Here is a 26,305-nt window from a genome sequence, read left to right as displayed (position 1 = left end):
GTTTGTAATTCAGTTGGAAGACAAATAGAAATTGTGGGGAATAATTAAAAGAATGAATGGAAGCGGCAGCAGTAACAGATGAGTAGAAAACAGAAATGTTGGCACAGACTCATCAAAGTTCATGGTTCTAGTTTAATTAGAGGAGGAGGGACAAGCTGAAGGGAAGCTATTGGCTGATGCTTACAAGTCTGTTATGCTCTGCCCTCTCTGGTGACCACTACACCATTCTGCTTGCCCCAGCAAACACTCCGGTCATAAGGAGGGCAAAGAAGGTTACTAAGATAAGATAAGATAATCCTTCATTAGTCCCACAAAGAGGGGCTAAAACCAATAGGCAGTGGACCAGTCAACATAACAAGGATGCTTTGAATCCTTTGATTGGAACACCCTCTTAGCCCCCTCCAACATCATCAATGAGCAAGTGAATGCTGTTTAATCCCTACCAAAACAGTCACAATCTTCCCCCAACAATAAACCATGGATAACCAAAGAGCTCAAGGAAATCATCAACAGGAAGATATGAGTCTTCTTTACTAGCCCCCAGACTGAAAAAAGGAGGTCAAGAAAGAGGTCAAACATGCCATTGAATCTGGCGGAGGTGGAAGTACAAATAAAAAGTGGAAGACGAGTTCACACAAAGGATCCTCCGCTCAGCTTGGCAGGGCCTCAAGAACACGGCTGCCGTGGATACTGCTGTCACCACCCAGGTTCCAGGCAGCAGTCCTCCATCACTTACCAAAGATCTCAACTCCTTTTACAACAGATTTGAGACAACTCCACCCGGCTTGGGCGGCAACAGCCTCACTCAAAACTGGCAGCTAGGGGGCGTGCTCTATGGACAGCAGCACAGTCCCCTGGCTGACGGAAGACTCCACTGTCATCCCAATCCCCAAGAAAATCACCACCAAAGATCTGAATGTCCTCAGAGCTGTGGCTCTAACTTCCCTCGTGATGACGGCCATGGAAAGGGTCATAAAACACCACACTGTCAAAATAACTGACTCCCTTATGGACCCACTCCTCTCAAATTTCATCGTGTGCACAAACATCCGGAGCACATAAACACCTCAGTCAGATTCCTCTTTGCAGACTTCTCCTCTGCAATCAATACCCTTCAGCCTCACATCCTGGCTGACAAACCCTCCTCCCACTCCCATCCAGACGACCTACTTATCCTGTGGATACTGGACTTTCTCACCAACGGATCACAGAGACCCCTTGTCAACAACATCTTAACCAATCTCCATTTCACCTTCACTGGCCCCCGTCAGGGCTGTGTGCTCTAGTTCTATATCCTCTACACCGATGACTTCAGATCCAAAAATACCAACCATCACACAAGATCTTTACGCTGGTTCCGTGTGTGTCAAAGAATTGACTTCAAAATCCTAGTTTTGGTAATGAAGCGCTGGTCTGTTTAGAACCAATATACATTTCTGATCTCATGCTACATTATGAACCATCCAGACCTCTCAGGTCGTCTGGTCTGCTGTCCCTGTCCCCAGAGTCAAAACTAAACATGGAGAAGAAGCGTTCAGTTTCTATGCTCAACAACAACAACCTCTCGAAGAACTGCTGGTCAGCTGCAATTCTTAGTTAGTTTAAATCAATGCTGAAGACTTTCCTGTTTGCCACAGCCTTTTATTAAATCATATGATGACTAATTTATTAAACTGCAATTTCCTACTCTTTGTATTTATTCTTTTATTTTGTATTTAACTCTTTTAATTTATTTTAAATGTTTTTTTGTATTGTTTCTTGCTGTTACAATTTGTCAGGATGCCTTTTGAATTTGATGTAAAGGACTTGTTGTTGAAATGTGTGTACATATAAACTTGCCTTGCCTCTGCAGCTCTCACTCACCTATTGGTCGTTGGCTCGTCCCTCCAACTGCAGTGTGTAAACCTGCCTTCACTCTCTGTCTCAGGTTGTTGTGGTTAAATTCTTCTCATTCCTTGTTTTGCTACTTGACTGATCTGTTTTTCCTCTCATGTCCCAAGTCCATTAAACACCTGTCTTCTGCTGTTTCAAGCTGCTTATCTGCCCACCCCATGACTCTCCACCATCTTCTCCTATTCCCTGGTTTAACCAGCCTGCTCCTGCTCCCACGCCTTAGGATCACTTCTTATTAAACCCTCGTTAAAACCTTATCACTGTAAACCCTCTGTCTCCGTGTCTGTCTGCATCAGGGTTTGTAACAGTGTTCCTGACAAGGTTACACTTTACAGAACTGAATTACTTATAATATGAAAACATAACATATGAAGGTGTGAATTTTGAAATCAACAGGAAACTTAAGAACAAAATATGAAGTTGAGATAAGGGAACTGATACTGCACCATAAAGAAATAAAGCTGACAACAAATTTGATAGAGAGAATATAACTTTATTTATGTATAAAATAAAAAGTGACTATATTGAGGTTCCCGATCCACACTCCCTACCAGCTGGTGGCGGTAATGAGCCATAGCGTTGTTTGCCAACTGCCATAAAACATCTAAAGGAGGAAAAAGGAGTAGGTGTTGCCCTAGCAACGTCTCCAATACGCAGCCGGGTTCCGTAACACGTCATCAGAACTCGACCAAACACCGCCGAGGCGCGAGTTTAAAGAAGCATTCAAAAGGTTTTGAGGATAAACGTGAACACGAAGGATTCGGAGGTGTGACGCCGTGGGAACGCGCGTGTCGCCGCTGCCATGACACAGTCAGTTGTGGTCCAGGGTGAGTCAAACACTCGCTTCGATGTCAGCGTTAGCTTAGCTAGCTGATAGCTACATGCTGTGTGCTGGCAGATGCGACAGCGGCTCTGCTCGTTCACTTGGTTCACGGCTCATGTAACGAATTATCAAATCACTCCCGTGTTCTCCAGTGGGACAGTGTGGGAACCAGGTCGGCTGCAGGTTTTGGGATCTTGCTCTGCGAGAACATGCTCACGTCAACAAGGTAAGTGCAAATACACTACCACTGAACTCCATAACAACTCGGTGAGTGACGCAGAATACCACAGACAGATCTGCTTCCTCTGTGTTTGAGAAGACAGGGACTAAACCCGAAGCACAGCAGACGTTTCAGAAATGTCACACATGTGGAAATGATAGCATTGTTGTTGGATGCATCCTGTTTCATGGTGACACTCGAATGGAATGGTGCAAAGATGGATTCCTGTTGTAACTTGGTCTGCTATCTATTGCATGTCCAAAATGTCTGTGTCTCACTCACAGAAGACAACTGGGCCCAGGGCCTACACAAGGCATGGGATTGGCTGGTTTACTGCCCCCACCTCAGGAGATTTTGCGTCAGTGTGTGCCGTGCGATTCCAACAGACTAATTGATTACTAAATAAGTTGTAATCTTTTCTTTTAATTGATTATAATCAATCAAATTAGTTATTTGTTGCATCCCTAGTTCTAATCGATAAAATCAACCCTGCACACCTTCACTGCAAAGGCTGCAGCGGCAGTGGCAAGGTGCCACCAAAGTTACACAACTTCTGCACAGTCAGTTGATATTCCACCCTCAGGGCCTGTGCGTTGGGTTTAGTTGCATACAGCAGCAAGAGACACATGTTTGTGTCAATCACAGACTGAGAATTTGTAACAACAACAGTAGATGAGTTTAGCATGCAGGTTACACAAAAGGTCACATGAACAAAATATTTACATTAATGCTGCTACTCGTTATTTCACTTTATTCACACTTACTTTCACACAGCTTGTCCCTTAGTACAGTATAATGTGCGGCGGCACCACAGCAATGAAGATAATAGACAACCCACATTAGCTGCAGATCTAATGGCAGTCTAACCAGAAAAATACATAACAAAACAACATAAAATGGCAAAACTTACAGCTCAAGTTCAACGTTGTGTCCCTGACTGTCCACCGATCAATTCTTCAGCTTCATTTTTGAAGCTAATCCAGTGTTGTACTGACCCTCGTTGAGGAGCCAGCTAGATGTAAACTAATTATCTCACACCTTGGCAGTTGTAAAAATACAAAAAAATCCACTGTGTCTTTAAAACCTCAAATGTAGGGAGAACAGGGAGACTTCTGAGTTGGTTTGTGCAGCCTACAGAGCAGCAGGCCTGCTTCCTCATACCTGCTGCATCTCTGTCTACCAGAGATCTGTTAGCGGGGAAGTCCATCATGGCGGCTGCGAGGTAGATTTACTCAGATACTGTGGGTGGAACAAACGGGCAAAACCTAGCTCCATAAGTGTCAATCAACCAGGAGCCCAGAGGACGTCGTATGGGGCTTGAGATCAGAATGAGTTTTTTCAGAAAGGTGAAGCAAGCAAAAGTGTGTTTTTGAAAAAGTGTATTTTGCATAATATGCAAATGGAGGCCCCTTCTTATTTTTGTCTTATCCTTTATAGACAGACCTGCAATAACTTCCAACAATGTCTAAGCACAGTCCTCACAACCTTTGTTGTTTCCTTTTCAGATAGGAGAATATGACGAGGCTCTTAGTAGCTTTTTCCGGAATGTGGACTCAAGGTAATCGCAACAGTTACTGTTCCATGGGTTAAGACAGTATCTGCCAGAGTGGTCTAAACGTAATCCTTTTATTACTGGTGGGCTTTTCCAGAAATAGAGCCTGTGGTGTCGGCAGCGGAATCCAACATCTTAAGGCCCGAGTAAGTCGTTTCAATTTCCAGACAACAGCTTGAAAGAACCAGCTCGGGGAAGGATGGTCAGGCTGTAACTGTTATGGAAGTTTTCTGTAATCTGGTGAAGGGAGAACTCAGGCAGCAGCAGAAGATTTTAATGTAGATTTGATGCATCAAGGAGACCAGAAGGTGGAACAATATACAAACACTAACAGAGTAACATGAGCAATTGCCGCCCCCGCCCCCTCCAAGTCTGAAGATGTCTCCCACAGCCTACTTATATATCTTCCTCTACTTGTGTCACCCATTCTAACAGCACATGCATGAATGGCTAGAATTGGTGTCACCCCATGTTACATGTAGGTGTTTGCTTCCAATTGGACAGTTAAATCTAAATATGCATTCCTAAATCACATTGTGTCATTACGTCTTGCCACTGGTGTAATATACAAAAAGAGTTGAAGTTGGTGAGAGTTGAAGTTGGTGTCTGTCTGTTCTGGGGCATCTGAGTTAGATATGAAAGTCCCTGAGCATAGACACTACAAGTTACTTCTAGTTGGCCCATTATCTATAACTTGACCTTTGATTCTGCTTAGAGACAGAAGGGAGTGTGTGTGCAATTAGACAGGCACTCTTTTCTTCATGGTCTACGGATATAATGTAATATACACTATATATACATAATACTGTATATAGTGGCATATATAGTAATGTGTGAAATTAATACAAAAAATCCTCAACGGTAATGATCCAATATCACAGCATCAAGATCAATGCAACAATTCAGTGATAACGATTAAAGATAGTTCATATCACTGTTTTTAATATTTTGCCTCAAAGAAGAACACTGATGGATTTTATGACTTGTCGAGATCGTGGGATATAGGTTACAACCAATGATCATCAACAAACCAGTGATTATTACACCCAGAGGAGTTTGTTAAAGTATTACCTCGTACTAAGAACATTTGGAGCTGTTTTCAACTGACATTTCTTATTTTGATTTATTATTCCAAGTGAAACTGAAATGTCTGGACCCTATTCTGCGGAGAACCTTTGTGTGGATTTTCTAAAGCTCAACTTCAAAGAGTTTTGGGAGTAGATCATATGCATGTGCCTGGAGTGTCTGGAAATGAAATATATGTGTGGGCCTCATATCCGCATATTTGAGTCCACAGGCGGTGCTGGTGGACATGGAGGAGGGTGTGGTCAATGAGATCCTGCAAGGCCCACTGAGGGAAGTGTTCGACAGCACTCAGCTCCTCACAGACGTGTCAGGTTCAGGCAACAACTGGTGAGAGACAGACGAGCCATGGGATACCACCTCATAAGCTCACGCGGCCTGTAGCAACTGTTCTGAACCATAGTTTTTACCGTAGGTGTTTGCCGCACATGCAATGACACTGTTCATGATAGGATGCGGTGTTTAGGGTTTGTCCAAATCAGTGCTAAATAAAATCCCTTGATTGAAAGGATTAATTCTGCTTTTTTTTATTCAACTTAATCACTTCAAATCCTCAAGAGTATAAAAGAGCAAGAAATATAGATGGGGGTAATGCACCTTGAAGTTGGTTGCCACCTGCCAATAAACCAAACAAAGAAGAAGAAACGGTTTGAAAAAGTTTAGAAGTGCTTGGAGAATTGTTTTTTTTTCCCCTGTTGTCCTCTCAAGCCCATCAAATGTAATTTAGGTGAAAGTTCATTGGTGTTTCTCAACAGGGCTGGTGTGGATATTACCACGATAATTTCTCCTTGCCTGACAGCCTTGACCCCGGAAACTTTTTTTTATGACTATTCTTTTGTGTTTTTGGATAATTGGTCAAGCCGATGCGTTTTTAATTTGAGTCTTTGTTTCAGATAAATTCATTCACACTACCTTCAAGTCGTCACACTTTAATTACATTGAAATTTGTGTCACTTTATTCTTTATGGAGAAATTACAATGTTTTATGATGAGTGTTTGAATGTGTTTGTCAATACTGATTCAATTGCTTGCTTCTTTTTTTAATCGATCCCAAATTAATAATCTCATCGTTTTATTTATTAGCAACACTGCTCATAACTTGACAGTAACATACCTGCTTTTTTGTGCAGGGCGGTTGGACACATGACATACGGCTCAGCCTACAGGGAGCAGATAGTGGAGAAGCTGCGAAAGGCAGCAGAGCACTGTGACTGTCTGCAGTGTTTTTTTCTCATTCACTCTATGGGAGGAGGTAAGGCATGAAAGTGTTTGAGCATATGGATTAATGGATGCTTAAAACTGTACTTAAAACATTACCTCTATTCATTTATTTTGCACAGATTGAAGTCCAGATACTTTTGCTAAATTTATACAATCAGTTTTCAGCTCTATTACTGATGCGAGACATTGCTTCATACTGTTAATCCTCTGCTCATGCGTGGAATCAATTATGTTTAAATTTCCTGTGACCAAGTTCCTGTACTCAAATCTAAAGAGTCCTGAACAGAAGGACTCAGTTCACTATTGCTTGTGCTGATGTTTCCTGTCACCCCCACAGCACAGCTGTCACAGAAATTATTTCCTCATCGGAACTTAAAAAATGTGACCAGGTTACCTACACAGCCGGAAAGCCCGATTTCTTGATGTGCAGATGTTTTTCATGATCTGGTTACTGCAGAGAGCTTCCTCCTTTAGTGCAAGTAATCCTTCCTGACTGACTTTGAGGTACCGGTTCCGGCTTGGGGACCAGAGTGCTGAGCCTGCTGGAAGAGGAATTCCCAGAGGTGTGTCGAATTGTTACCTCGGTCTATCCATCTGCGGAGGATGATGTCATCACCTCCCCTTACAACAGTGTCCTGGCCATGAAAGAGCTCACAGAGCACGCAGACTGTGTCATTCCAGTGGAAAACCAGGTTTGTCCATGTGTGAAAACTATGTAAACATCTCTATTGCATGTATGTGTCTTAACCATCAATAACTATTGACTGTTTTTGTCCCGCCTCACTTCTCCTCCAGTCATTGGTTGACATTGTGAGTAAGATTAAACACATGTCTGACGGTGGAAAGCCAGGGCGGGTGATCAAGAGAGACAGTACCATCATCTCTGGAGAGGGCGGCCTCAGCAGGGCAGAGAAGCCCTTCGATGCCATGAATAACATTGTGGCTAACCTGTTGCTCAATATTACCAGGTACAGTATTACTGTGCATGTGCTGATTTAGAATGAACCCCTGTATACGGAAAGGAGTGGAGACTGTATCACAATATTTACTTTACTACTGGACATCCTGACATGTTTTTCTCTTTTTGTGGTGATAGCAAGTGTAATATATTAATGCTTATTCTATAAAATGTATTTATAATCTATAATTCTAAAATACTAATATAACAGTAATACTGAAACGAAACACAACATAAAGCATTTAAGTAAGTTAACAACGTCAGCGCTTCTGAACAGTATTTCCTTATAGATATGGTGTCATTTGGTGTTTTGACATGTGGCAGTGAAGAGAACAGTCTCAGACTCTAATCCAAATTTGCCCATTATTGTTCAGCTGGGTTCAGGGATGGTTGCGAACACAACATAGGATTTATGTGAGTACATTCAGTCAGAACCTGAGACATGTAGAAATGCCTTTTTTTATCTAAAGTCACGTTTTTTAAATGAGTAAGAGTTTGTAGCCACTAGTAGCACAATGGGGCAACACTGCTTCATTTGTTTTTTTGTTTGCGCATCGCACAACCACAATCCTGGCCATGGTTTCACACTATTTACCTGACTGATAATGCACCAAGCAACACAGCAATGTGTAAAAACAAAGACGAAGTAGAAGACAGCCTGCAATTTTAAAATTGGCTAAAATGTCAAAAACAGCTCTACAAAGATTTCGTGAGATTGAACATTTGTTCAACAGGGGTGCACCTCAATGCTACTCATAAAACATTTGGGTAAAAACTTTGTGTAATTATTTTGCTAAAACATTTGTTATTAGATCGCAACACAATGAGAATTGGAAATTACCTGATTAAGTTATGTGTGGTGGCAATTTCTGTGAAACAAACACAAAGTCAAACACTTCTTTCTGTACGTTTAATTCAGCATCTGCAGATGGACTCACATCACCTGAATGACATGCACAAATGAGCTTATATATAATGAACTCACAGCCCCCTCCCACTAAGCATGCAAAGGTATTTATTACCCTACTGTAGTTCCACTCAGTGGAGGAGACATCCTGTCATTATGTGTTTACATGTTCTGTGGATGACCCCCCTGTGAGACCCCAGGTGTGACATACCAACAGATGCCATAAAGTTGTGGTTTCTCGAGGCCATAAAATTCAAGTCTCCTAAGCCACCATCATTAACCCTAAAGTTGCCCTTTTAGATAAACAATTAGATCAGTCCTCCACATGCACAAAAACCACATTTCCAATACCGGTGTCACATGAAATGTCTTATGTTATTTATCTTCTGTCTCAGCTCCGCCCGTTTTGAGGGATCTCTCAACATGGACCTGAACGAGATTGCCATGAACTTGGTGCCTTTCCCTCGTCTACACTACCTGGTGCCGAGCCTCACCCCTCTATACACACTGGCAGACGTCAGTATCCCCACCAGAAGGTCAGCTGTGTGGCTGCCATGGCTGCTATTTTTACCTCACAGTTGTTCCTGCAGAAGTCTGGTTTACTGTAGCTCACACGAACTCCATCATCCTCTGAACATGTGCCTAATGTTATGTCATTTGATCTGTGATGAAACGGCACTGGTCACGTGGAAGAAGTAAAACAGATGGGACAATATGGTTAGCATTACATTTCGAACAAGAACATTATTCTGACATCAACAGATATTGTGATCGAGCAAATTCAAGGAAATGTATCTTCAGGCTCTGAGCTTTAGCACATTCAGTTTGAAATAAGAGTCTCAGCTTTAATTTGAGTGGGTTGTGAGAAATAGAACCCACATTTTAGCAGGCGACATGTATTTGGACTCTTTGCTGCCAAATGTTTCTTTGGCGAATATGTGTTGTTTGAATGTTATTTCATGTTCAAAAAAGCTCACATGTGGCTCAGAGCTGAATGAGAGATTAAGCACATGAGCACACCTGACTTTACCCATAGATTTAGGGATAAAGTAATGGTGGCCGTTGTTGCATCTTCTTCCCATGGAAAAACATGGCTTTTAATTTTAATTAGCTTTCACTTTATCGGGCGAGACAGAGGCCACTGGCAGTTCAGAGCCACAGGCTTGTGACAGGGAATAACACCTTCTGACCCACCTCCAACCCACCTCCTCATAAACAACTGCCATGAAAGTGGCCTTGTCTGAGCCATTGATAGCAGCTCATTGGTCAGACAGAGCGGCGGCTGCACTGAGTAACCCCCAGAGCTGAATATATGTGACTGTATGAATGCAAAGCAGGCTTAAAAATATCTTGCCTTCTCAGCAGAACTTCACTATATAAATAAAGGTTCAAAAATTCTGCCCCATTGGTCCCCAAGTCTAACTCAATTGTAACTCGAGTCACCGCAAGGCCTTTTTACTTGGGACATCCAGGAAATGAAGACTGACAACAAAGGCTGTTACTCCTCATTTTAAATGTAACATCTGAAATGAATTTACTGATTTTTTTTTTTTTTTAATTCTCATGATGTGAAAATGTCTTTCCTTTCTAACTCTAGACTGGATCAAATGTTTAGCGACGCCTTCAGTAAAGACCACCAGCTGTTCCGATGCGACCCGAAGCACAGCCTCTACCTGGCCTGCGCCCTCATGGTCAGGGGGAACGTGCAGGTGTCTGACCTCCGCAGGAACATTGAGAGGTCAGAGCGCTACACTCCCAATCAGTCCCCGTCTGCACCAAAACAGGCGGTGAGCCGGTGCACCCACCCTGATAGGCCCAAGGACCTTCACACTGCCCATAGTACGTCCATTCAGCAGCGACAGCGCTGATTCATGACTAGTCCATTCAGTAGCCTCCCCTCCTCAGCTCTCCTTTCACTGCCCTCCCTGTAGACCTTGTTTTCATACGGCGTGTTGTCAAGAGAAGCTGGTGTGAGAGCACACATTTAAATGTGACCATGGTTTAAAAGAGGAGGAAGCAGGAGGAGGGACAGATCAGAAATATGGCCCACTATAAGACTCAAGGGCACATTTAATCACTGGACATGTGTTGTAACAATCAAAACTTTGTCCTGTGTTTTTAGTTTTTTTAGTACTCACAAAAAATATCCCAGAGATGTTGTACAGTCTGTCATTTATTCTATCAAGCAAAACTCTGAAACATTGTTGGTTCCATTTGTCCACTGATAGTGTGCATGTTTAGGGAACATTGGTACTCATGGTTTACATGTGAGATGTTCAGGGCGTGTCTCTAAATGGAAGCATCTACAGTTAGCTAGCATTCAATGCAATTACGTAATATTGTCAAATATAAATATGGGAACATCTGAAAAATGTAGGTTCATATGTTTTCATGCACAATTTTCTAATAATTTTCTACATATTTCTTCTTATTGAAAAAATACACTTTCAAGATAAGTGCTGTAAATCTGATTTATATGTATCTAAGATTATTGATTCCTCCACCAAATGAAAACCCTGAAATTATTATCATTATTTATTATATTACATTTATTCTTTTTATATATATCTTCTTTTTTTTTCTTTGATTGTCCCTGTCCTAGATTGAGGCCATCGCTTCCCTTTGTCTCATGGAACCAAGAAGGCTGGAAGACGGGCCTGTGTTCAGTGCCTCCCGTGGGTCACTCTCACGCCCTGTTAGCCTTGGCCAACAACACGTGTGTGAAGTCTAGATTCATGGAGCTGAGAGAGCGTTTTTCCAAGCTCTACAGGAAGAAGGTGCTTTTAAAGCCATTGCATATTTTAGACTATGGTGTATGACGTATTTATGGATTAGGGCTGCAAACTAAGAATCATTTTATTATAGAATCAATTATCAATAAGCTATTTTTCTAAAAATGTTTAAGTATGGTGTATATACAATTTCAAAAAAATGTGAACAGAGATATTTGGCTGCACAGGGGAAAGCCGTGTCCAAAAACATATTCACACACGTCTGTCCCACTCTTGTGCAAGAGATATTTCAATGCTTCAGGGAATTTCTTCACATTTGCCACAAACATTCACTTGGTCTCAAACTAATTTTTGGTCAGAATTCTTACAAATGTTCAGACAAAGTTGCCTTAAAGGATGAAGTGCTTTTGACAATGTGCTTTTATATCATCAAAAAGGTCAAGAGAATATTTTGAATCCAGATTAACTGATTCTTGACTCTTTTTTTTTTTTTTTTTTGAAGGCTCACTTACATCACTACCTGAATGTAGATGGGATGGAGCAGAGAAGCTTCTCAGAGGCCCTCACCTCTCTCAGCTCCTTGATTGAAGAGTACAATGATCTTGATGCCACCAAGGGGAAGCTCATGCATGACGCAGCCAGGCTCAGCATCGCCAGATGAAGGTCCACTCTTGCTTGCCAATTTTACTGTTTGGTATTTTGTTGCTTTATTTATTTATTTATACGAATGGTTTGTATACACCTTTAAAAGTTAGAAATCCAAATTGTCTTATTTTTGACCAGATGAAATATTTGTTCTGTCCAAAAATTAAACAGCATCACTAAGAGTTGATTTGTGGTTGTGGGCTCACTGACCATTGTGTAATGAGGTACTAAAATGAATCAAATGTGCTGTTTCAGCTACTACGCTGACCATAGCCCATGTCGTTATTGCACGTACTTATCCTGAAGACGTGGTTTCGTAAAACATTTTATCATAGCCAACAGCATTTTTCATGGTTTTTCATGCATTTCATGATCCCAGCCATCCTTCATTATGAAATGAGGTTTATGGTTTTGTCTTTAGTCTCGGGTCCATCACCACAGCATGGCTCAGAGCCCGTGTCTGTCTCTGGCTCCATTAGAGTAACCGCAGCTCAGAAAACATGTCATCTGGATTGTTGCACTTCCTCTGGCACACGCAGGACGTTATCCACTGCATCTTCCACTGTGTGTTGGAGCCTCCTTTGCAAGTGAAGTTGACCTTGATCATGCGTGACTTGTTTGGTACACAGCAGCGTTTGTCTGTACAGACGCCGCAGTATGTGGGCTTAAACTTTTTGATACTGGCACAGCCAGAGAGTGTCAGCTTCTCCGCTGTCTTTGCCTGGAATTTAGGCCGGCATGTCTTTCCCTTTGGCATCTAAAGTTGAATACAGTGGTTAGTACCTTTACTCAGGTTTATACAAAATAATTTAAATATTTGAAAAGAAATAGTTTTTAACCTTAATGCTCCTAATAACACTCCTCTCACATGGTCGCAGCAGACACAGGCGACGGTCCTTCCTCATCTCACATTTGCTGTTGTCGTTGTTAACACGCACAGAGATTCCCAGGCCACAGGTCTTGGAGCAGGGACTCCAGGGGGTGGTCTGGACCAGACAGTTCTTCTTCCAGGCTAAAGGAGGATCCCTGTAAGCTTTCAGTATTACAATTAAAGGGCATTGTGTCAACAACACCCTACATAAACTATGAACCTGTTGCTACCATACTGCCAAGCAGAGCACAGGTCAGGACCACACAAGCATCAAATCTCTGTTCTGAGCCACCAGAGGAGTCAATGTATGCTACTAAACTTACAAATGTTTTCATCTGAGCTGCAAATATACCAGTGAGAGCTCCTATTGCAGTGCCCAGTTCTTTGTTAACTTCATAGAAGCCACTCAGCCAGAACGACCTTTTAAGCACCTTCCCACCTAGTGTGGATGTCAGCTCTTAAATTTAAAATTGTTTTCTCACAGTGACAGATTCATGTGTCCTAATATCACAGTTTCATGCCAGTCAAAGCAAATAAAAGACATCAGGCATCAGAGTCAGATATTTGGTGCTTTCAGTAAGCAAGTGCTCTTTATAGCAGGCACCATCCATCTTCCTGTTTTGACAGGCAGTCTAACCACAGTCAATCACACCTCACTCTGCTCACGCCACCAGAGTAATCAAATGCCCTCTCTCCCCTTCCCATCAAGCCAACTCTAACAGCAATTAGCATTCCACGCAGGCTATCCTTCTCCACATGGTTTACTCTGTAAACACATACCTGACATGTAGGTAGTGTCCTGCTGGTGCTTCTTTGGGCTCTGACGACCGCGGAGGCCAGCTGGCATGCTGCCCATCAGTGGGGCGGGGCCTAAGAGACCAGCAGGCTTCTGGATGAAAGCAGGGGTGCAGCCAATGGCTCCAGCAATACATGTGCATTTATAGAGGGGGCTGGGCTGGAAAGCTTCTCCGTTTTCATAGTGGGCCCCATTTAGGTCACAGCCCACGGCCATCATGTCTGAAAGAACGAGGGAAACATCTCAGGGATCTGCTGCGAGCATCAGATCACCTCTCTGTGGGATGTTATTGAAACTCAAAAGCTGAAACGTAAAGCTTTTGTTTTTGTGATTCTCCATAAACTGCAGCATACTTTTCACAGACAGGAACTTGAAAATATAGTCACAGAGTGATAGATTTCAAGAATTGTAAAGTAATTTTTTTCCTTCATCATCCTGTTGCAAACGGTCACATTTGTACAAAACGATATTCAAATGTTTAGCCCCAATAGTTCCCTAAGGAAATCACATATTATATGATGTCAATAGAAAATCTCCCAATTCTTGCGGTTTAAAAAAAAGTCCTGGATCTGCCTCTGTGCCCAGGCCTGCAGCAAAATGGAATGGGTTCTTTCTTGGCACATGCCCCTTCCACCAAGTGTGGTGACAATCCATTGATTAACTTGAATTACCGCCTTGATGGAGGTAATTCACCAGTATTCTCTTCACAAAGAATAATTAATACAAGTGTATATTTCAAAACTTATTTACTATAGGGTTATTACTTTTTTGTAGTGCTATTACTTTTATTACACCACCTTTAGCTACACACAGAAGGAAGTAGACTTGGAATGCAGTGTAGGGATAATGTCATTCAGAAATAAATATAAAGTCTAGCTGTAACCTCCCTTTCCCTTTCAAACAGCGCCAGCTCTTCTCTTTTACTTCCGCTGTATGTGCTCCAAGTATCTTGGAGAACCTGACACAGTTGTTCTGTGGATTCTGTTACGGATCAGGTGCCTGAAACCTTTGCCACAGTACTGTAAGGAAAGCACTCGAGAAATGTGGTCTGTTCTGTCAGATGCATGTAAACTGCTGGACTAAAAGGAAAAATGTTGAGACATGCAGCTATGGCCCAGGAGGTAGGGGGGATTGTTCATTAGCCTGAAGGTCATGGTTTGATCCTAGGTCCTCCTGTCAGCATGCCGAAGTGTCCTCGAGCAAGACACTGAACTCTAAATTACCCTGATGGCTGTGTCACCAGTGTGTGAGTTATGTGAGATAGAAAATTCTGTATGAATGTGTAAGTGAATGGTGAATTTGACCTGTACTGCACTGAGTCCTCAACAAGACTTTTAGAAAAGCACTACTTAAGTGCAGTCCATTTACAAAGCAGAAATGAATACGAAGACATTCTAAGATTGGACATTGTTCAGTCCAATAAAGTTGCCCACAGAATTCACATGCAGCAACAGCCTCTTAATTTTTTTTAGATTTGATGTGCACGTCCAACACTGAACATGATTCAATAATTTGCTCTGCTCTTCAAAACTTTCCAAAAGTTATTTCACAGAAAAAAGATAATTCTGTTAAAAACAAAGAATCATATCAGGGGGATTTGTCATAAGATAATATATGGTAAATAGTCTGTATTTATGTAGCGGTTTTGTAGTCACGACCTCTCAAAGACAAAATGTTTGGACCCAGAAGTTGTGATACCCTGTGAAGTCACTACACAAAAATTGCTTCACCGCTTAGCTTCATCACTTGAGGCTTAATGAACATGCACATGGCCTAAAAGGCTGTTTCATGCCCAGTGGTGCTGCAACAGAAAACACAGCCTCCTCATTCATCTCAGTGATCCATGCCCCTGCAATGCAATGTACCAACGCCAGGCAAGCAAAAGTAAAGTGAATTCTAATGTTTGACATTCATACTCAACAATGTTAACACCATAGATTTAGTTTGAAACTCAAAATGTGTCGCTTCCCCTTTTTACCCTTTGATGACTAATTAAAGGAAAGATGAGAGCCACTCACATGCACACACTCCGACCTCATATTTGGGCTTGTCTGCTGAGAAATCGCAGTACATGCCCTTGTGCGGGTCACATATGTCCCTTTCGTTGCATGGTTCCCCAATCTGCCGGGCACAGCTCTTGCAGCAGCCGCACCCATCCAGGACGGCACTCACCCCCGGGGCACAGTGAGGTCTCTCCCGACATTTGCAGGGCCACTGGCAGAACTGCCGCCTTTCAGCCGTGGACTGTCCGCCCCGAGGAGCAGGCAGCGGGCCATTGTTCTGAGCCCTGCTGAGGCACTGCATGAGGAGAGAGATAGAGTCAGATTGGTTCAAAGTGCACTGTTGCAAATAAGTAATAAGTTGTCAAAGATAAATATATTTTTGCACATAACAGACTCACTAACCAGTTCAGAACATCATACCAGTTTAGCTCCCCTGCTTATTTTGCACTGAGAATAGTAGTTTACTATGTATCAGCATGTGTTTATATTTATATATATGTTGATAGGTCATGGATTCATTTTATACATTGACATTGTTGGTTCATAACTTCAGTTATTGCAAAATACCAATTTTAGTGGTAAGAGCATGGCACGTTTGAGATAGTATGTTTGAATTTCAGAAACCTTAAATGTGCTATTTGTAAGATGTCTCTGTTGCTGAATGTATCCACAAGACCTCACTGCCCTCTCTGCAGAGCATTTACCACCGCAGGGTTCACAGGAGAGCTGCCTCCATTCTTTGAGACCCCACCCACCTCAAATACATGGAATGTTCACACTTCTACCCTCAGGCAGGAGGTATAGAAGCGTTAAATGTAGGACTCAAAAACTCTTTCTTCCCCACTGCCATTAGACTCCTCAACAGCTGACAGGAGTCTATAACCTACCTCGCAAACTGTAACACTGGTCTGCACTTTAACATAAAGTATTCCATTTGTACTGTTTACATTTATATTGTATGCAATTATTTAATTTTTCACTGTGAATGTTCAATTTGCACTGCTCAGTTTTGCACAATCCTTCCTTATTCACCTCATTCGCCTTGTTTCTGCCTTACTCTTAAACATGTTCATATCCTTTTTATATTTTATGTGAATTTTGGTCGGCTGGTATTCCAGAAAGGACAGCACAAGAATTTCAATTCACAGGGAAACGTGTGTTCTCGTGGGTGTTTGACAATAAAAATCTTGAATCTTCTAACGAGGAGCGGATGTTGTTGATCTGGGCTCTCGACGAGACAAAATGTAATTCACGCTCTGAACATTGCCACGTTTCCAGGGCAGACTGGAAGCTGTAGGGTAGCATTGCTTTCCACAACTGGATACAGCTCTTCCCTTCATTCAGACTGGTAAATAAACATGTTCTCCAGTCCATATGTTACTACATAACGCAACATGCTAAACGATTGCTGCTGTGTGAATGGACTGCATTTATTTAGCACTTTTCTGCTCTTAGATACGACCCAAACATTACGAGTCACATCACACAACTGTAGATGCTTTTATGTGCATTATATTCACACACAACCAGCACCATGGAGGAGCCAGGGATCAAACCAGCAACCTACTGATTAGTGGACAACCCGCTGTAGACAGGAATGTGAGAGTGATAGGCATGCTGATATAGAAGCATAGTATGATTGTGTGTCAGTGGGTGAATGTCAATATATTGTAAAACGCCTTGAGTGGATAAAAACAAAATTAGACCCTTGAAGTGTCATGTTCAGATGCAGCAGTGTTGCAATGGTGATGTCATTTGGAGCCAGAGTCTATGGTCGTGGGGCGGAGCTGCAATATTGAGGTCCCACCAATACACTCAACCAATTGTATGCCAAGCTCAGCTGCCAATCACAATGTCTCACCTCGTTTTTATAGCATCAAATTACTAAGACAGAGTTTGACCTCGTCTTCGTGGGCAGCCAAAAAAACCCACTGGCCCAGCAGTTACAGGTTTTTATCGACTCTGGCTCTGATCGGCAGTGATGGAGACGGATCACCGGGTGAACTTGCTAATTCAAGACAAGATGGAGAGGTGAGAGAGCTTTTCAGTTTTCAGTGTATTTGCAATATTGAACGTGACCCGGGTGGGAAAAAACACAGGTCATTTCTCTCCTCCACTGGCAATCAGAAAGAAGTTAATTGCCATCTTTTAGCGAGTTTGATGTAAAAGAGGTATGAGCTAGAATTGAAACTTCTTTCCACAGTTAATGTTTAATTAACTTGTTGAGTTTGTGTTTCAAGTATTCTATTATTCTTGTTAGATATCCATGTTTAAGTCAAATGGCTGAATCTTTAAAAAACAACTGCAGATACAGTACGATCCCGTTCAAAGTTTACCTCCATTGGGAAGTGAAAACTACGGTGGTGGCATTCCAGCATCTGATAATAGTGTTCAGAGCTGTAATAGTTTGGGTTTGCTCTGGTTTGTTTTCGCTAAGATGCAGTTCTTGTGTGGTGCTACTTGTGCTCCAGATTCCCTGGCTGCTAAGTGCTTTCAAGGGTCACTGGGGGATATGCCAAAAATCTGAAGCCTGTCTGCCAGGTTTACTGAATGAGCTCATTTCATGGTGTGAAAATGGGTCCACAGGAGCTTTGAGTATAAAGACCTCCGACCTAGTTTGTCTTTTACCAGTAAATAAGATGAAATAACAATGAGAACCACTCAGTGCATTCCAAGGGTTTATGAATCAAAATTCTAATTTCTGAAAGTCTTTCCAAAAATAATTTTAACTCATTCTGGATGGGAGGTTTTTAGTGTCTCAATGTGTTGCCCTGTCAAAAACCCCTGTTTGCCTGTAGTATTAGAATCAAAAAAATATTCTTCCTACCTGTTGAGCAAGGATGAGCAGGATGGAACGGCAGAGAAGCGATAGCATCTTTCAAGGGAGAAGGTCTGTGTGAGCTCCTGCAGAGTGCAGGGGAACGAGGGAGCAGGAAGGTGGGATTGAGGGAGAGAGAAATGGGGGGAGATTGGGAGAGCTGACCTGTCAGAGAAGGGGACAAAGCCCCCCTCTGTCTCCTCTCCAAACACACCTTTCCGTCTCTTACTGATCCAGTGGGGAAATATTTGTCTTCATAACTGCTGGGCCATTCCGAGGCCTTCAAGTCTCGCCCACTTGTCTAACCTTAGTCTGCGGACTCCTCTGACATTGATCTGGGTGCTGCTAACTAACGTAAATCTGTAACCGATGTGCGGCATGCTGCTACAGACCTTTCAATGACGTATATTTCAAGAAATACTGTCTATTTCATTCTTTAATGGACAAAAGCCCAATTCATGGGTAGAGGTGCAGGCAGTGAATGCAGTCACTGTATGAGCCTACTTAATGTGGACTGATGTTTTTGAGTTCACATTCCGTTATTATTTACTCTGAGTAAAGAGGTCCTTCTCAGAGCCAGCCCTCCTCCTCCTTTCACGCAAAGCCAACGCCTCTTTGAGGATTCAAATGGAACGACCCAGAGAAAAACTGCTTATTTGTACGGTAATACAAACGGTAATTTGGGGGCAGCAGTAGCTCAGTCCATAAGGATTTGGCTTGGGAACCGGAGGGTTGCCGGTTCAAGTCCAGCATGGACTATAAGCATGGAAGGTGGACTGGTAGCTGGAGAGGTGTCAGTTCACCTCCTGGGCACTGCTGAGGTACCCTTGAGCAAGGCACCGTACCCCCCCAATTGCTCATAGGGCGCTTTTCCTGGGGCTGCCCATCACTCTACCATCTCTCTCCAAAATGTGCATGTCTTTGAGCCCTGTGTGTGTGTTGGATTGTGGGTTAATGCATGTATAAAATGAAAACATGAGTGTAAAAAGAATTTCCCCTTGTGGGATCAATAAAGGAAGTTTAATGCTCCGAACTAACGATGAACTTTCCGTGAACATGAGGGCCCAGGATGGAGTGAAATTAGCGGCCTGAAGGATTGTGTCACTCCACCCTTGCTGGCACTGTCTTGGCCCACTGTGACTCGACAGAAAGATTTCACATTCAGCCCCTGACTCAACACATCCTGTCTACTGTACCTTGATGGCTACTTCAGATAATGTAATGCTACGTCAGACAAGCGTCACTGCTAGCTCTCCAAGTAGCAGATGGAAGGAGAGGCAAAAATGGCAAATAAAAGATTCAGCAGAATCAAGGAGCACTTAAAACTTTGGTTTTTAACACCTTTGTCATTTCCAAAGCTTGTTAATCATCCATTCCAGTTAATTCTTTGACCTGTTGCCCTCAGGGAGGCGCTACAGGAGCATCAGGACAAGAACTAATAGATTTAAAAACAGCTTCGTCCCTAAAGCAATAACCACCCTGAACTCCCACATGCACTGATTCCACAGTCCAACCACCCCACTGCTGTGCAATACCTCACAATGTGTAATATCCATACCATAACGTGCAATATACATATTTATTAAACACTGTATTTATCTGTAAATGTACATATTCCTCAAGACCATGCACCTTACCTCTTTTTTGCACTGTTACCTTACCTTACTTTATGTCCTATGTTTATATTGTATATATCTTTACAGTGGTTGCACTGTTATTGGAGTGGTTTTTAAATCTCATTGTCCATGTGTATAGTGACAATAAAGGCATTCTGTTCTATTCTAAAGTATATCTGATTAAGCATTCTGGTCACTTAGGAAGTCACTCGGAGAACTGAGATTTGCATGCACTGTTCTTAGTGCTGGTGTAGTACTTAGTAGCATACCACTAGTAAAATGTGTCCTTTCAGAGCTCATCTAAGAAGCTTTGGTTGTCAGGATGGTCTGTTTAAGTACAGATAAACCAGTTTACGTTTTCTTCTTAGAGTACAAATGTTGGCAAGTCAAATATAATAAATGTACACTGGGAGAAATAGAAACTAATCCTTGTGACTTTTGCTGTAATTATTTGAAATATGTCAGTTAACTGTTAACTGTCCTGTCAGACGGCTTTTCCCTGCCTGGCAGAGACCTGAAGATACATGTTCAACTAATTATCATTCTCCAGGGGAAATTTCAATTTCAATTCCTCTGCTGTCATTACAAAAACCACTATAGAAATATGACTACTATGCACAAAGATGATCTTAACTCAGGCAATGATCTCAGATATGTCTTACACCACACAAATACAATAATAATCTCTGAGTCTCTATGGTCATGTAGTTACATTACCTCTCTTGACCAAAGCTGAACTGTAGCTTTCTGTCATGCAGGGGAAGTTCCCAGAAAGCAGAGGAGTAAGTGAAATATAGGAGAATGTGAAGAGACCCACAGATGCTCAGTTCACATATGCTTTTTGATTTCATAACATGTAAGCACTTGTACTTTGGTATTTGCTCTTTATTCTTCTGCACATTTCTACTCTAATACATTTCAGAAATAAATAATTCTATTATATATTCCACTACACTGATCCTTTAAAATGAAATTTTGAAACAACAGATAATATAATAAGCTGTTAAAACACGTTGTTAAAAACTAAATCAGTAGTTGTGATCATAGTTGCTTCGGAAAAAGAAATTTAGTTATTTCAAATGTCTGAGATGTTAAAATCTTTTTTCCCTCTGAAGTTCTCAAATGTTTTAATGATCCAGTAACTCACCACAAATCAAAGAGCAAAATAAGCTGAGTGTAAGAGGAGTCACACCGGGGTTCTTTCCTTACTCCTTACATCCTCTCAACATCTTTCCTTGACCTTGTGACGTTTTCCGTAGGGGTCAGGGAATAGTGGTGAGAAAAGGGGATTATTTTCCCTTCCTGATCACACTCATGGTTCCTTGTTAACCTCAGTTGAGTTAAAGGACCGAGTATTAATGGTATTCTTAACATTTGCAATTCCGTTCTTTTTTTTGATTGAAGGATTGATTTGGCTAAATAAAGTTTTGAAATGAACCATGTGTCCCAGCCTTTACTGTTGTGTCCCTAACAAACACACACATACTGCCAGTACAGCTGTCAGGGGTTAGGTGTCTTGCCCAAGGACACTTCAGCACACACAAAATGGAGGAGCCAGGGATTGAACCAGCAATAGTGTATGACCTGCACTACTTGAGCCACACCCGTGACACAAATCAAATAACTATTTTATGCTTGTTGCAGTAAAAGATACAAAAAAGGTTAAATGAGGACTAAACATCAGTTTGCATAAACTGAACACTATAGATGTAGAGCAGGACACAGAGCAGAGGGTGAACTACCTGAGATTCATTAGAGGACAGTCACTGATTTGGGCTATATGTTGTACCGTTTATTTCAAGCAGAGGAGGAGGAATGAGAGAGATCTGATGATAGTGGGGGCAGAGGTGATATAGCAACACAACCCAGACCAGTATACTGGTTATTGTATCCAGAGGTGGGAAGTAATGAAGTACAAATACTTTGTTACTGTACCTAAGTCGATTTTTCAGGTATCTGTACTTTACTTGAGTATTTATTTTCCTGGCGACTCTTTACTTTTACTCCCTACTTTTGAACACAAATATCTATACGTTCTACTCTTTATATTCTCAAAACCGGATCGTTACTTGTTTTGACACTTTTACTTACGGAGCACCTCTTGCTCACTCGCCTGCCCCCTGCCTCAGGAGACACGCAGGCAGTATGAGAGCCTAAGTGTCTGGAGCTTGGTCGGGCAGCTGTACCGGTAAAGATCCTTCCTCAGGTTCACCCACAGAAACCTTGTTACGACTTTTACCTCCTCCAGATAATCAAGTTTGAGCGTATCGCTCTGCCAGGGCCGTTGCCAACTCCGGAGGGGCCGATCCGAGGACCTCCCCAAACCATCCAATTGGTAGTAGCGATGGGCGGTGTGTACAAAGGGCAGGGACTTTATCAATGCCAGCACATTCACCATCCATTTATTACCTGTAAAACATTATCCAGGTGGACATGCAGGACCTCGGTTCAGTTCAGTTTTTATTATTCTGTCTGAAATTTGGCAGCAAAACTAAACTGCGTCCAGTGATTTCTTTTCTCTGTCCCAGCTCTGTGCAGGTTCTTTACAGAAGAGCAAGACTATACTATTTTGTTTGCCGAGAATGTTTTTCATTTTGCCAAAGTTATCAAAAGAGGCATAGTGCATCATTGAAGTTATAGATTCATTTTTACTTTTGTAATTAAGTACATTTCAGAGCCTGTACTTTCTTACTTTTACTTTAGAAAAGGAGTTGAATTAGTACTTCTACTTTTACCAGAGTATCTGTACTTTTACCTAAGGAAAGAATGTAAGTACTTTTGCAACCTCTAATTGTATCTAGTATCAAGTCTTAAAGGTCCAGTGTGTAAGATTTAGGTGAAAGGAACAGAAATTTAATGTAGAATAATCCTCATGATGTTTTCACTAATTCATTTCATCTAAATTGTATGAATTGCAGTTTTCTTTACCATAGAAAATACCCTTTATATTTAAATACTTTATATTTACATGGAGTGGGTAATAAAACGTCTCCATTATTTATGGTGAAAACTTTAGAATAAATAAGTAAAAATCCTCACAGAGTTGCTGATCGCTGATTTTCACTGAAAGATAAAAGATTAATTTTATATATGATGTAACAAGGATAATTGAAGTCTCGTGATACAGCACTAACAACAAAAATAAGTTTTTCTATTGCACCTCTGTAAAAGTATAATTGACAATAACTGACACATGGGACAACATATGTAAATGTAACTTTCACGATAGTTTAAGCTCGTACAGATTTTTTATCACAGTTGGTCATACATGATTCTGATTAAATCAATTTGATACGACGAAACGTACAGGATAAAGTTGCTTCAAATAAGGCAGTCAGGTGTAAATAAAAAAAAATGTTAACTGGCCATGTCTGCTTCAGTGATACAAATGCAAAGTGTTTTTTTATTAGTATGAAGTAATAACCAGTAGTCCCTGCCCCTTGGGAAAGCAAATAGACTTTCGGATGACCAGACAGGTCCCCAGACACAACGTGATGAAATCAACAGCATGACTTCCATCCTGGAATGTGAGGAATCCCCTGTAGTATCTCCCAATAATGTGAATACACACAGTTGTCCCCATGGGAGGGATTTAAGCTGACTTTAGCGTCCAGACACCTCAGTTTGGCAAGAATATAACAGTTATAAGCCTCCCTGTGTGTGTGTGTGTGTGTGTGAAATCGGAGACAATTGAACAAACTAATTGTTTGTGGCGGGGGTTGTCCGAAGTTTTCCTTATCTCACCTTTACAGCCTGTAGTTGTTCTCCTTGTGTGTTCTGAATCACTGCATCCTTTTGTTAGTTTCACATTCCAGCTCCAGGGTGAAACCCTCTTACTACCACAGTCAACAGATCATTTACTGATAACTAACACATCAGCACTTTCCAACAATATTCCACTGTATCGCCACATTATTACATTGTGACAAAATAATTCTCAATGTCGAGATTCACTTAACTTAAAGGTCCAGTGTGTAAGATTTAGGTGAAAGGAACTATTTTTTTTAATGTAGAATAATCCTCATGATGTTTTCACTAGTTCGTTTCATCTAAATTTATGAATTGTAGTTTTCATTACCCCAGAAAAGGCCCTTTATATTTAAATACTTTATATTTACAACGAGGGGACCCTCTCTACGGAGGCCGCCATGTTTTTTACATTAGTCCAAACTGGACAAACTAAACAACTTTTGAGTGTTTAAGACAACTGAAGCTACCACAGGTTCTTTTTCATGTTTTGAAGGAGAGGGTGAGGTGAGGGGTGTTCAGCTGCATCATGACATTTCAACACTATATATATAGATATCACAAAATTCTACACACTGTAACTTTAATGGGATGATCTAATTGTGTTTCATGTTAGTACACATAGTGACACCAAATTAACCTTTAACTCAACATCGTAAAAATGCAGGGCTGCAGTTAACACTGAGAACATTTCCTTCAGTCATTTGGAGACCTGGTTTATCTGCAGGGAGGATTTTAAAGTCAAAGTATTTGATAAAATGAAGCTGAATTGGCTTCAGTGCTGTTGATACGTGTAGCTTGAATGTAAGTTAGAGTGTTTCACTCAACTGCTGTTATTTTTTCATACATCACATGCCGACTATTTTCAATGGTGTGTCAACCAATCAACACATCCGACCCAATATCGCACTGAAATCTCAAAAATGATCTGGCTGCAGTGTTGACCTGCAGTTTGACCCAGTTGCCAGCTACTGATGTAGTTGATCAGGGGACAAAGGGGACAAAGTTTATTCAGAATTGAATAATATTGAACAAATCAGGTCTCGGAATCGTACCAGAATTGACACTGTACCTCCCTGGGCCAATAACAATAAACATGTCAAGTGTGAAGTCGATAATGGTTAGCAAGATATGCATTTCACATTCCCACATACAGACAGATAGACAGACAGATGTTTGTGGAATTATATACATAATACAAATGCATAAATCAAGCACAGTAAGCATAATTTAATTGCAGTAATTTTTCCCTTTAATAACAAATTTCCTATTGTCTGTAATCCTAATTTCTGAGTCAGGGTTTCAAAAATATAAAGTTTCATTTTTCAAAAAGGAAAAAAAAACCCTCCTATAACTATAAGAATACAATGTAGGTCTTTTTTTTTTTGTAAAACTTGTTGGAGGAGGAACTTATTGGTGGAGGACATGGTGCATTTCTGAATCTGAGGCTTGCAGTGACACAGACCACCATCACTTGACAGTTGAAGATTGGATAATGTAGCCTGGTCCGATGAATTGATGGATCTGGATTAGCTGAGGCTGTAGATGGATGATGACATTAATCCATGGAGTCAACAGTCCAGGCTGCTGCTGGTGGTGTAATGGTATGAAGAATGTTTACCTGACACATTTTAGACCCTCAGTACCAATCAGTGTCATAGTCTGTGTACTGTTGCTGACTATGGTTATCTCTCTATGACCACAGTTTATGGTCTTGTAATGGCTACATCCTGCAGGATAATGGTCTGTGTCTCAAACTGGTTTCATGAATTAGTGAGTTTAGTGAACTCCAGTGGCCTCCCCAGTCACCTTGTTTACTTTTTACATTTTATATGTAATATGTATGTACTTTACAGGTCGACTCAGTACTTAAATGACTTTGTTTCATATTTGTCCAGATGTAGTGTAGCGTGTGTGGATGAGATCGAGAGCCCTTATGTGTGTTCCTCAAATGAAAAATTGGAATAAATGTCCCAGACAAGAGCATGAGACTGGGCTCTACCTCCTCCTGTAACTAAACAGAGAAACTGTCTGAAGGCACTGAGAAAGTGAACAGAGTGATGTGTCAGTCTGGATCAGGAATCATTTTCTATTTTTTTGAACACATCATCACATACAAACAGCGAATATCATTCATATTTGATGCATAATTTTAAAATTTATATTTGAACGATTTATTGTTTGTTCTTTTGTCTTTTTATATGAATATAAGATGTTATTTCAATGTGTAAAGCAAAAAAAAAAACAGTAACAATACAGATGAGACGAATGATAAAAATATATAAAAATAAAAATAAGGAAGAATGATCAAAGAATGAACAGCTGTGCAACCCCAAGTTGCACCTGATTCACAACTGGTGCATATGTCTGGGTCAGTGACTTTCAGGAGGACACTTAGAAAAAGCATATTTATTATTTCT

At 41.2% G+C, this 26,305-nt stretch overlaps 3 protein-coding genes across 4 annotated transcripts in view; 2 read left to right on the top strand and 1 right to left on the bottom strand.

The window, feature by feature from the left end:
• Positions 1-2,523: 2,523 nt before the first annotated feature.
• Positions 2,524-12,216, top strand: tube1 (tubulin, epsilon 1). The gene is made up of 12 exons (XM_069514555.1): positions 2,524-2,720; positions 2,869-2,942; positions 4,442-4,494; positions 4,586-4,634; positions 5,786-5,901; positions 6,702-6,823; positions 7,297-7,484; positions 7,588-7,760; positions 9,053-9,193; positions 10,255-10,395; positions 11,260-11,434; positions 11,892-12,216. Exons 1-12 carry the CDS (start codon positions 2,696-2,698, stop codon positions 12,048-12,050), a joined length of 1,416 nt encoding a protein of 471 aa, XP_069370656.1. The 5' UTR covers positions 2,524-2,695; the 3' UTR covers positions 12,051-12,216.
• Positions 10,813-18,912, bottom strand: ccn6 (cellular communication network factor 6). Of its 2 annotated transcripts, none has more exons than XM_069514556.1 (5): positions 18,532-18,912; positions 15,720-15,999; positions 13,686-13,922; positions 12,874-13,046; positions 10,813-12,791 (listed from the first exon to the last, which is right to left on the bottom strand). In XM_069514556.1, exons 1-5 carry the CDS (start codon positions 18,577-18,579, stop codon positions 12,510-12,512), a joined length of 1,020 nt encoding a protein of 339 aa, XP_069370657.1. In that variant the 5' UTR covers positions 18,580-18,912; the 3' UTR covers positions 10,813-12,509. The 2 variants fall into 2 exon arrangements, with proteins under 2 accessions (XP_069370657.1, XP_019947075.1); XM_020091516.2 differs by having other exon boundaries at positions 12,874-13,067; positions 18,532-18,909.
• LOC109632301 (organic cation transporter protein) overlaps positions 17,710-26,305 on the top strand; it is a 22,720-nt gene continuing 14,124 nt past the window's right edge. Inside the window, exon 1 of the mRNA XM_020091514.2 lies at positions 17,710-17,735. The gene's annotated coding sequence lies outside the window, so the exon portion shown is untranslated. The remainder of the gene's footprint in view (positions 17,736-26,305) is intronic.

This window comes from Paralichthys olivaceus, chromosome 19 (assembly GCF_024713975.1).
Source record: "Paralichthys olivaceus isolate ysfri-2021 chromosome 19, ASM2471397v2, whole genome shotgun sequence".
In the NCBI taxonomy this organism is placed as follows: Eukaryota; Metazoa; Chordata; class Actinopteri; order Pleuronectiformes; family Paralichthyidae; genus Paralichthys; species Paralichthys olivaceus.
Note: the sequence above shows the minus strand (reverse complement) of the source record. Positions and strands in the feature narration are given on the sequence as shown.

What these genes read in the sequence shown, in the direction of transcription:
- tube1 (XM_069514555.1), top strand. Translation starts at nt 2,696, where the DNA reads ATGACACAGTCAGTTGTGGTCCAGG. An exon ending in TCCAACATCTTAAGGCCCGA is followed by an intron (nt 4,635 to 5,785) that starts GTAAGTCGTTTC and finishes TTGAGTCCACAG; the next exon opens with GCGGTGCTGGTGGACATGGA. An exon ending in TCATTCCAGTGGAAAACCAG is followed by an intron (nt 7,485 to 7,587) that starts GTTTGTCCATGT and finishes CTTCTCCTCCAG; the next exon opens with TCATTGGTTGACATTGTGAG.
- ccn6 (XM_020091516.2), bottom strand. Translation starts at nt 18,579, where the DNA reads ATGCTATCGCTTCTCTGCCGTTCCATCCTGCTCATCCTTGCTCAACAG. An exon ending in TGAGGTCGGAGTGTGTGCAT is followed by an intron (nt 13,923 to 15,719) that starts GTGAGTGGCTCT and finishes TCGTTCTTTCAG; the next exon opens with ACATGATGGCCGTGGGCTGT. An exon ending in GTGTTATTAGGAGCATTAAG is followed by an intron (nt 12,792 to 12,873) that starts GTTAAAAACTAT and finishes ATTCAACTTTAG; the next exon opens with ATGCCAAAGGGAAAGACATG.